The sequence below is a fragment of the Peromyscus eremicus genome, chromosome 3, assembly GCF_949786415.1.
Source record: "Peromyscus eremicus chromosome 3, PerEre_H2_v1, whole genome shotgun sequence".
NCBI lineage: Eukaryota > Metazoa > Chordata > Mammalia > Rodentia > Cricetidae > Peromyscus > Peromyscus eremicus.
The window spans coordinates 2,535,093-2,547,193 of record NC_081418.1 but is presented as its reverse complement, the minus strand read 5'-3'; the positions used below and the strand labels follow the sequence as shown (position 1 = coordinate 2,547,193).

General features: G+C 41.6%; 1 protein-coding gene across 6 annotated transcripts in view; it reads right to left on the bottom strand.

Annotated features, from left to right (window-relative positions):
- Fbxl13 (F-box and leucine rich repeat protein 13) overlaps positions 1–12,101 on the bottom strand; it is a 207,044-nt gene that overhangs the window by 116,132 nt on the left and 78,811 nt on the right. For all 6 annotated transcript variants that reach the window (XM_059257223.1, XM_059257220.1, XM_059257217.1 and 3 more), the window contains 2 exons: positions 5,261–5,356; positions 1,893–2,022 (listed from right to left, as the gene is read on the bottom strand). In XM_059257223.1, coding sequence (XP_059113206.1) covers positions 1,893–2,022; positions 5,261–5,356 — 226 coding nt within the window. The remainder of the gene's footprint in view (positions 1–1,892; positions 2,023–5,260; positions 5,357–12,101) is intronic.

The following is a 12,101-nucleotide window of genomic DNA, read 5'->3' as shown; positions in this document are numbered from 1 at the left end:
CACTGGACTGCTTCACCTCTCCCAGACCCTGTAACCTATCCCTCTAGTTGTTGTAAGTTATCCCTCAGAATAAATCTTCCTTTTAACCACGTGGAATTGCCTTAATATATCCCCCAATAAGTGGTTCCTTAAGAACCAGAGATTGGCCAGGTGGTGGCACATGCTGTTAATCCCAGCACTTGGGAGGCAGAGGCAGGTGGATCTCTGAGTTCAAGACCAGCCTAGTCTACAGAGTGAGTTCAGGAACATCTAGAGATGCATAGAGAAACCCTGTCTCAGAAAACCAAAAATAAATAAATAAAAATTAAAAAAGAACCAGAGACTGATGTGACCAGATGGAATGAGAAACAAACATGTGGGAATGGCTTCTGTGGGAGCAAGGATAGCATATTCTCACATGGGCATAGCCTGGAAAGAGTGTGATAATATTAATATTATTCTCATTAAAGGTATAAGAAAGGGTGCTAAGTATCAGGCCAGATAGCTGCATATCTGTGCTCATTTTCAATACTTCAAAGCGGGGTTCTAAGCAACAAAATTAAAATAGGGGGAAAGATACAAGAATAGGAATGAACAGACATAATAATAACACGTGATTGTCTACCTGGGCACCGAAGAGAATGAAATGATGGACGTGAGAACAGGAAGACATTTAACATGTTCCAGTACAACCCAATCGTCCACAGGGCTACAGTTTTCCTCAGTACCAGCAGAAAGCCAATCTAATGAGTCATTTTTCTACTTATGTCTTTATTTATATACAAAAATAATGTAGAGATACATTTGTACTCCTTGTGCATTTCCTCTGTTCCACCTGTTTGTTCCATACATCCTGCCCCCTCCCCCTCCCCCCTCCCCCATCATGTATTTGGAGTGTTCTATTCCCATGCATGTCTTTTACATTACTACATGTGTATATGTCCTTAAAACATGTATACATCATTGCAGTTGTCTCAAATAAGAATTAAGATATATATATATATATATATATATATATATATATATATATAATTTTTCACATTGAAATTCTTCACATAAATTTATGTTATATACAGGGTACAAATGTGTGTGTATGTCACTCTGTAACTTGACTTACCCTCTTACTATTGTTATACTTTTCCAAAGTAAGATGTTAAATACATGTATGTAACTTTTTCTCATTATCTGGAATCAGTTGGCTAAATACTTTTAAAACACATTGTTTCCTCTGGGAATATATATGGGGAGTAAAAACCTGAATCTCAAAGAACATGTAGATTAAAGACAAACAGCACAGTGCAAGCACAGAGTGGCCTTGGAAAACTAGACATGACTTCAATGCCCTCAGCAAGAAAGCAGGTAAGGAAATTATGACACATTTATCACACAAAGATTATTTTACAGTCAATGAAAAGAATTTAGTAAGTCTATATGCAGTGAGTGACAGAAAAAATTTGAAGATAAAGGAAAATGCAAACAGCATGATCTTTATGTTACAAGATGAACCTGTTCTTAAGACCTCCAGGGTTAACAGTGGGAGAAAATGGGAACCAGAAGAGTGTGATGCCAATGCTATTCACTTTTAAATTATATGTCAATGTAAGTTTTGAACAACTGACAAAGTAGGGAACCTTTCCATAAGTGAATGATGGTCTGAGGAGGAGGGTAGGCAATGTTGTTCCTGCCTAGTGTTGGGCTTTGTTAAAGTGGGGATATATGCTTACAGTTTTAGCAGACAAACTGATCGTACAGACATGAAGTCTAGACAAAAGAAAAAAGTGATCAAGAAGAATGGACAAAGGACAAATTCCCAGAACATACAACCTAACAACACTGAAGTCTCCCCTTAATGCTTTTCTCGCTTTGATTGGACACAGCAGAGCAAGGTAGGCCACTGGTGTGAGCATACTTACTGACAGCTTTCAGAGTTTTTGTTCGGAAGAGACAGCCTCGAAAGTTCAGGCGTAGCACAGTTAGACGCCACCTCTGCAAAGTACTCACTACACATTTATCTGCAATGTTTTTCGTTGTGGAAAAATCAATCTAAAAGGAATAAATAAAATACATTAAGAAATCATATCTATTTCATATAAAACTTTTAAACATTTTAAAGCATCAAATACTAGAAGCTCTTCATGGAGTCATTTCCAAATAGAAAAGGAGTCTAAAATGTTTAGAGTTCTCTAATACTCAAATTTCACAAAATAATGACTACACTTGCAAAACACATTTTCAAAAGTATTGGATTTGGCCAATGAAAAATAAAGTGCGCTCAGATAAAAATGTTAAACATGTTTCTTCAGGTTGGGAATCAAACCCCCATACATGCTAGACAGGCACTCTGTCACCGAACTCAATGTACATACAGCATTCAGTCTCTTTGGGAGTTAAGACATACAAAGTGGAAAACAGTGAAATCTCATATATCAAAAAGCTGGGAGAGCCCAGAAAATTTGTAACAGAAAGTACTCTTTAAGTTCATATGCTTTTGTGATTATCAGTCAATCTAGTATTTACCCTGACCTGTAAGAATTTACAATAACATGCATATATAAAAGAATGAAGAACAGAATTTTATTAGCAAGAGGAGATGACCTCATGTCTTCTGATGAGACTGATTGAATAAATGGAGAGACTACACCCAGCAGAACTCTGGGCAGGAGTTGAACTTGGGGCAAAAGAACATAATACAGCAAAAGAATGCCTAAACCAATGCAGCCCAACTACACTACATTCTAACTCAGTCCAGGGACAAAAGCCCTTACCTAGGAATTTAATGATAAACTGTTTTTATGAATATTGCCTGATGCCATTCTTTTGATGAGAGTTGACTCTCAGACAGAACTCAAGATTCCATTTTAAAAGAAGCTGGAGAGCAGAGATCCTGTGCCACCAATTAGGAGAAGAGCAAACGGCGGGTGACAGGTTTCTCATTCATGTTTAGTAATTAAGTGCACACTTTGTGGTCAACCAGATGACGGTTGTAATTCTAACCCAGGAACTTACTAATACGAGCAATTGTTTAGCTAACTCATTTTCTCCCCTGTCAAATGAGAACAATGGCAACACCTGTCTAGGGGGGACGTGGGTAAAGTGCCTGCACAGCACCCGAAGTACAGGCTGCACTTAAATTGCAACTGTTTGTTACTAGTTCAAAAACTATGATCAATCGTCACAGAGTGGGAAGTAAAACACCTTTTCAAAGTGCGCAAGGCACATAAACAAGCTGCTTGGTACTGTCAGTGCGTCTGCATGCACACAAGACGCCCTTATACACAGCCCAGCGTTTCCTAACATGCACTTCTAGGCACTGTCATGGTCCTAGTCTTTACATGGTCTGTACTCTTTATAGCTGGAAATGAGGAGTCTTGTGGCCACGATAAAAATGAGGCATACACTGTCCCTTGGTGACTTCTCATGTCTCTTGGATGACACTGTAATCTCAACAACTGGGATCAACCCAGCTTCAGAGGCCATCACTTCCCTGCTGTCTAAAGTTAGTTCACAGCTGACTTCATCACTTTCCCTCATGAGTAATGACCAGAGGACAGACGACAACATGTACTCAGACTGAGCTGTGTCCGGTGGCCAGGCACTAGGTACAAAACCTGCTCAACGTTCTTATAGAAGCTAAGAGGAGCGGACAGGGTGCCAGCAACTACAGACCAAAGTCACCTCCATGACCATGCAGCCCATCAGGACACCATCCAGTCCTGACCAGACTACTCTGCTCTCCCCCTGTGCAGTGCTGCCAAGGAGCTAACAAATCAGAAATGCCTGTCTTGGGTTTTAGTTTAAGAAAGTGATTCTAAAGCTGGACCTGCAGGGACAGTCTGGAGGATTATAAAGACCCGCTGCTGAGTGAGCGAGTGGGGAGGCCTGAGAATTTGTGTCTCCCACAAGCTCTCCCGTGGTGCTGATGCTCTGAGAATAGATGTTTAAAGAAACAAACCTCTTGTTTATGTGTTAGCTGTTAAGGGGTGTTCCTTTTAACTTTGGAAAACTCAAAGAAGAAAAGTGAATACAAATGCTCTGGAGGGGAAAAAATAGCACACCACTATTAAAGACTGACCCTGCATAAGCCTGGCAGGCATTAGAAAAGCCAGCACTTTCTCTCAGAGACCTGTTGGATACAGGTGTAGAAAATACCAGCCCACGGCAGCGAAGAACAGGAAGAACAAAGCGAGAGTTGAGAGTGTTCTTGGGTTCTCCTTCCTCTTATTTCTGCTTTTCCCAGAGTCCATATAAACACCTGCTCCCATCAGTTCTACATGCTGTCAGTCACGTACAGTAAGGAAATGCCCTCTCTTTTTCAGAACTAGCCTTACAGTTATGAGCTATGAAATGGTCATTACAGATCATACACCCCAAAAGCGCCCCTCGGGGTATGGAGAGATGGTTCAGTAGTTAAGAGCACTTGCTGCTCTTCCAGAGGAGCTGGGTTCAGTTCCCAGCACCCACATAGTGACTCACAACCTTCTCTAACTCCAATCCCAAAGGATATATTGCCCTCTTCCTGAAGGTTCCAGGCATGCTGTGGTGGGTGCATAGACACACAAGCAGGCAAAACACCCATACACATAGAATAATTATAAAAACTAATAATAAAGAAAACAATTTTCTTTCTTTTCATTTTTTCCCCAGGCCAGAAGTGGAGGATGTTAAGACAGGGTTTCACTATGTAGCTCTGGCTGTCCTGGAACTCACAGAGATTCGCCTGCATCTGCCTCCTGAGTGCTGGGATTAAAGGCGTGCGCCATCAAGCCCAGATCAAAATTTTCTTTCTTAGAAGTTTCCTTTCTCATGGTCAAGAGCTCATGGAGTCTGTGCTCATCAACTGGAATAAGAACACAAATAATGAAGCCAGACAGTGGTGGCTTTAATCCCAGCACTCAGAAGGCAGAGAGGCAGGCAGATCCCTGTGAGTTCGAGGCCAGTCTGGGCTACAGAGTGAGAGAAACCCTGTCTCAAAAAAAACAAAACAACAACAACAAAAAACAAAGGACACAAGTAATGAAATACAGATGAGGTACAACTTATCCAGCAAAGTGGGTCTTTGCTTCATTCTAAAAATAATATTCAACATACATATCTCACCATTTAAAATTTAAAATATAGATATATCTCTTAAGGTAATGTTATTCTCTATCCTTAGCTCTTCCTCCAGGTTTGCACTAACCAAACTCAATCAACCAACAAACCAAAAATACAAACAAAAAGTACTTACTGCTGGTGGCCACAGGGAAGGGAGAGAGTCACACCTTCCCACATGTCTACTTACGGCATTCCATAAGAAGCCTCTCTGTGTCATCGCCATCCAGGAGCGGTTGACTTGACCACACATGATCGTGTCTCTAAAACTGAGGTACAAGAAAATCTAAATGCAGAGAAAAGAAACAGATGATTTTGAATGATATATGAATTTTGGTATCGATCTTCCATTGTGTGTGTTAGTAATGACAACATCATCCATATATTAGAAAAGTAGACAAATACACACAATCCTAGAGACCTACACAAGACAATCTCACCAAGTATGGTATGGTCAACACACTGGATGTGATGGCACATATCTGTAATCCCATTACTTGCAGATACAGGAGGATTGTGAGTTTCAGGGCCTGGGATGTATATTGAGACAACTCTCTTTCAATAAATAAATAAATGAATGAAGAAATAAACCTTCTCTTTTCTCCCATAAAAGTCACAAGGCTACCCTGTAGGAAGCACCTCAGAGACGTAGCCATATATCTAGGTCATAAAAATCAGAGATCCGAGGCCTCATCCAGCCCTTGGAGAGGAATATTACAAGAAACCCAGACTCTCTCTTTCATTTATAAGGACCCTGAAATTTCAAGGGGGATGTCCTGGTAGTCCAGGGTAAATGCCCCATCTCAAGACCCTTAATCACATCTGAAAAAAAATATTTTGCCATGTAAGGTAGCAAATTCAAAGGTTCTTGAGACTAGGAAGGTGATATATTTGGGAGGCTCTGTCTATTGTGCTAGTAATAACAAACACTAAATTAAAAAGAGCAGTGAAGAAAACGCAGTTGAGGACACTTTAATTCTATTTGTTGTACTTTACTGACTAAACCGGGTGGTGAGCACATGGCTGCTCATTATATTTCTTTGCATGTCTGAAGTAGCTTATGATCTTACTTTTGAATAAAATACATAGGAATAAATTCAAGTAAGGCAGAGAAAGGGTGGTCAGTAAACTGAAAATAATGAAACACTGGAAACTGAGGACGATGGAATAAATAGAACAACAGTCCATGTCTGTGAATTGAAAGACACAATAATAACATAAAAGGAACTAAATCAGATTTTTACAACTGTCCATGACATAAACAATAAATACACACAATCCTAGAGACCTATACCAGACAATCTCACCAAGTATCCAAAGAACAGATGTTACGATCAGTAAAAATATCAAGATGTCAATTCTATCTCAAGTCTACAGATTCATTAAATCATGTCAACTTTCCAAAGGCTCCTTTTGTAGAAATGGAAGCCAGTCCCGCTGGACTGCACCTCACCTCTCCTGGGTCCTGTAACCAATCCCTTTACTGGCTGTAAGTTACCCCAAAATAAACCTCCTTTTTAACTATGTGGAGTTTCCTTGTTAAATTCCCCACATTAGGGGGCTCCACATTTCAATGTAGAATAAGCCATTTCAGATCTACACTCTATCACAAATCTCTATTTTCTCCTAAGGAATGGAGCCATGTTACATAATATATAAGGAATTTTCAAATGTACATGTGCAATAACCTTTGGAAATACTAGAAATTAATTCCACATGCAATACTGGCTGTTGCCAATATAGTTCACGGGAAGAACACTGGGGTGAGGAACTAGACTTTCCAACTTAATTCCATAGATAATCACCAGTTGGATTATTTTGTCTAACTCAGAAAAGTGACAAGATGAGGCACAGAGAAAAAGAGGAGTTTTAAGAAAACTGTACACCAGTAAAGTCTACAAGATAAGAGGTTATCGATTCTGTTAATGTCTCAGCTCCCACTCTATGCCTGAGGACTGGGGGGGGGGCGGTCTCAGGAGACAAAAGAGCATCCAGAGATTCATCAATAATGTAGCAAGAAAGGGGAATGGGAGGGCCCACCTCAAGAGAAATAGAGGGATGTAACAAGAAAACAAAAGATGAAAGGGGAAACTCCTGAGCCTCTAGTAGGGTGAGAACAACAAAGAACCCATGGGTACAAGGAAGCCAGCACACCAGGAGACTGAAGTGAATCCAGTGATGTCGGATCCAAGTCAAGGTTACAGAGGCAGCTGCAAGAGTCAACCAAAGGTCTGAGACTCTTTGAGCCTGTAACCCCCTCCTCCCCTTCCGGACTTGCATGGAGAAGAGTGAAGCTCCCAGAAGATAACCAGAACACACTGGGGATGGCAGTTTGTAGAATGTGGGCAGTACACCGAAGCACCAGAAGTACACCAGGTAACTGACCTTAAATGACAAAATCGGGGTCAGATTTCAGCTTTCTGTAGAGAAAGACCTCTAGATCAGGAGCTCTATGATTTTAAGATTCCATGATTCTCTGCTACCTAAAAGATGCAATACTCTTCATGTAGAAAAGAATGTGCGATGTTCATAAGGACTAATTCTCTTCTCTCATACTCTGGGACTAGCTTGGTATCAGGGTATCAGCATGTGTTCCACATGAGACCAGCAAGAAGAACTGAGGAGAAGCTGAGCAGTCACCATGCACTGTCGTAGAATCCAGCTCACTAGAGAAGGACTCCACGACACAGATGTGTCCTCTGGCAGTGCCAGAGCCTCCTTATTGTTAGACTGCCTGGTTACTAATGCACAGCATGTGAAAAGTCTTGCTCGTGAACACAATAAAAGACAAACAAATCCAGATGCAACTGGCATTGTAGATGGAGAAAACATACAGTATAAATCTTCAAAATTCGGCATAATTCATCCATCTCGGAGTTAAAGGACTGTGGGCACCAACAAACAACAGTTGCAATGTCTCCTCAGTGTAGAACCATCTGCCATGTCTGCTCTCCATTGCTGCCATACAATGAACAAAGAAAAGAGCCTTTAGGAGGAGTTTAACTTACTTGTCCTATCACAGACCGTCACTGACAGAAGCAGCTGGGAACTGAAGCAGAGACCATGGAGGAATACTGCTGACTGGCTTGCACCCCATAGTTTGCTCAGTCTGCTTCCTTACACTAGGAGAGTCACATGCCCAAGAGCGGCTCCACCCACAGTGGGCTGGGCCTTCCCACATCAATCATTAATCAAGAAAATGCCCCACAGACTTGTCTACAGACAGCCCCTGGACAAGCACTCCTTCTTCCCAGATGACTCTAGCTCGTGCCAAGGTGACAGACTAACCAGCAGGGTACACAAACCCACACCAGTCAAGGCATTCCACGGGAACCCAGCGCTCCAGCTACTCAGTCAGATTGATGAAGAATTCCCATCCATTTCTTAAGTCTTGTAAAATATGAAGAGGAAGAGATGAAAAATGAAAAAAAAAATCCTATGGAAATCCTTTTGACAAGCAGGAAGTTCCTTTGACAGTTGGCTCCAATGGCTGACTGGGTAGGTGGGCCTATGAGTGACTTCTGCCACCAAGAAACTCAAAGGGAAAAACATAGAAAAACTCCTTTTTCTTGATGGAAAGAAAGCAAAATGAAATAAAACATGAAAATGTCAGTTTGGGCCCACAGCCTGTCAGGTGCCACAGCCTGAATCACTATACCTGGGGATACCAGGATGGAAACAATGATGGCGGGGAGGGACCTGAGTCCCTGCCCTTTCCTAGAGCCGTTAGGTGGAACTGGGCAAAGAGACACTGGCAATGCGTGTGTGTGTGTGTGTGTGTGTGTGTGTGTGTGTGTGTGTGTGTGTGTGATGGACCAAGGTGTCAAGGCCCAAGCAAAGTGAGGAGACTCTGAGTGTCCCTTGGGAGACTGTACTATTAATGGCTGCCTTTCAGTGGAAGGAAGTGGGTCCACCCTAGATGGTAAGGGCATGGTATGGAATGTGGGAGGCCAAACTGCATGAGGGGGATGATCTGGCAGGGGGGTTAGAGGTTAAGTAGAGGTTAAGTAAATATAAAAGTGATCTCATCAAGGAGAGGGGAGGCCAGGGATCCCAGAAAGAGTATAAAGCAAGAGGAAAGATGGTGGGGTTTGGCAGGGTGAGGGATGAATGCCCTTGTGTCATGAGGGGCTAGCTTATATTGTATGCCAGGAAGAGATCATGATAAGGGGTCATTTGCCTAGCAAATGTAACAGGAAATGAATGGTTGGTATCTATGTGGTAAAAAAATCACCTGAGTAAAAGCATCAGAAAGTTGGGAGGAGGTTTCATTCCCTAGGGAGCATTTCAAAGTATGAAAAAGAATACTAGAAGGCGCCTTGATGTACTACACTAGAATTGGGTATAGCCAGAACTTTAATATATAAAGCACTGCTTCTGATCAAGAAATTTACTTTACAGAAAAAAAAAAAAAAAAAAATTGCCACAGTGGCCCTAAGTTTGCGAGAGTCACAGGCCTTACTGTGCTCTCACCACCCAATGCAGCTAGTTCAATGCAATAGTAGAATGGGATTGTGGAGACTCAGTTTCAGTGTCAAGACAGGTGACAACACCTAGTTCAAGGTTCTCTAAAAGGCTGCATGTGGTCAGTGTGGTGGTTTGAAGGAAAATGGTCCCTAAAGGGAGTGGCACTATTAGGAGATGTGGCTTTCTTGGAGGAAGTGTTACACTGTGGAAGTGAGCTTTTAGGTTTCATATATGCTCAAGCCACACCCAGTGAGTCAGTTCACTTCCTGTTGCCTTTGGATCAAGATGTAAGGATTCTCAGCTCCAGTACCCTCTGCCTACATGTTGCCACACTTCCCGCCATGACAATAATGGACTAAACCTCTGAACTGTAAGTGAATGTTTTCCATGGTCATGGTATCTCTTCCCAGCAATAAAAACTCTAACTGAGATAGTCAGGGATGGAAATGATGGTAACAGATTCACTGCTTCCCTTTGTAACCAACCAGCAAACCTTTGCTTCCCATTCCCATGATCTGATGCAGCTGACTTGAGGAACACTTCTAAAATTACTGCCTACAGGTCTCAGTCCCAAAAGAAGGAATGATTGCACAAAGAGATAAAACAATGATTTTACTGAACTGACCACCACCTGGCTACTCTGGTTACAGGCAAAGAAGGGGTTACTGTGCTGCGGTGGCTATTGAAAGGGTGGCCTGCCTTTCCATGATGGATGTAAAGAAGAGGAGTGTGTCAGGAATATAAGACACCCTGTGGCCATCTCCAGCGTTACCATGCCCTGCAATGGTAACCCAATGGAAAACAACAAGGACCCAATCTACGAACTCCAAATGACCCAGGCCCTTCAGGAATGACAAAGGTTTAGCTTACTGCACCAGGCTAGGAACCACAGCTACCTGAGGTGCTCACTGAAGACCAAGTGAGCTCAGACTTAGTGGGGAAAGGTGTGGGAAATACCAGCTACAACCTCATGGTCAGTTACTCCGACTCAATACGTCTGTCAGTCAGGCTTTTCATCATGGAAAGGATTAAATTGCTCATGATTTTAGTCTATGACCAGTTTACTCCATTGATGTGGCTCGGGCTGAGGCATCTCAGTGATGAGAGTGCAGTGTGGAACAAGGATCTCACCACATGGTGGCCAGAAAGCAGAGGCAGAGAGTCCAGGACCAGATACAGCCCCAGACCTATGAATGAAACTGTACATCATCTCCTAATAATGACACCAAATTACAAACCCACCAGTGAATTAACACACTGATTATGTCAGCCTCAAGATGTAATCATGACTAGCTTAATGGCTGGATCAAGTTTTTAACACATGGGCCTTTGGCGAGAGGCAGGGGAATACATCACATCTGAACCTTAACATTATGAATATATATTAAATTGTCTACATCTTTTTAATTTATGTATATCTCCAATATCTTTTCTCTCTCTTTCCCCCATATATGTGTAATATCAGATACACTTTCATCACTTCTTATTAGGGTTTTTAATTTTACATATTAAAGAGTAAGGTAAACATAATATTTTATCTACTTTTTCTAGAAAGAAGTTATATTTCCATTTACATATAGGTTAATTGTGTCATCTTGGGGAAGATTTATTACCTTGCTATTGCCTATAATTAGAGATAAGGAGATTTATACAGATTATCAGTTGTCAGAGGTGGATTTATGATGGTTAATTCTATGTGTCAATTGAGTGGGTCATGGGGTAAACATTATTTCTGGGTATGTCTGTGTAGGTGTTCTAAATGAGATTAACGTTTAAATCAGGCTGGGGAAAAGAAAAGATTTCCTTTCAGAATGCCAATGTGTTTTACCCAAGCCACTGTAGGCATGATGAAAACAAAAGACTGATCAGGACTCAACCCTCCTCCTCCCTCACTCTCTCTCCCCCTCTCTCTTCTAAGCTATGATATGAGTCTTGCCCTGCCTTTGGACTCACATTTGTGTGGAGTTTACAACATGAATACTCTTGGTTCTCAAGCCTCCAGACTTACACTGTAATGGTATCACTGGTTCTCCTGGATTTCCAACTGGACAAATGAAAGGTCTTAGGACTCATAGCCTTCACAGTTACATGAGCCACCTCCTCAGAGTGTATACATGCACACACACACTCACCAGTTATTGGTTTGTATGTTAACTTTTTTTTAATCACTGTGACAATATACCTAAAAAATGTCAACTTGAAGGAAACATTTATTTTAACTCAGAAGAAAGGTTTATTATAACTCATAGCTACAGTCCATAGTCATTTGACTGTGTTGCTTCTGGCCTGTGGTGTCTTTACTTCATGATGGCAGGAGAGGGAGAGCAAGGAGGATGGAGGGACGGGGGAGAGAGACAGAGACAACACCAAACCCTTTGAAGGTATGTTCTCAATACCTCCATCAACTAGGTCTCAATTCTGAACAGCTCATTAAGATTAATCCATTGGTAAAGTTAGAGTCCTCGTGATCCAGTCACCTCTCTGAAAATTGCATTGAGGTCCAAGCCTCCAGTAAACAAGTCTTTGAGCAGTATCTCCTATCTCAAGCACAACATTCTTTCTGG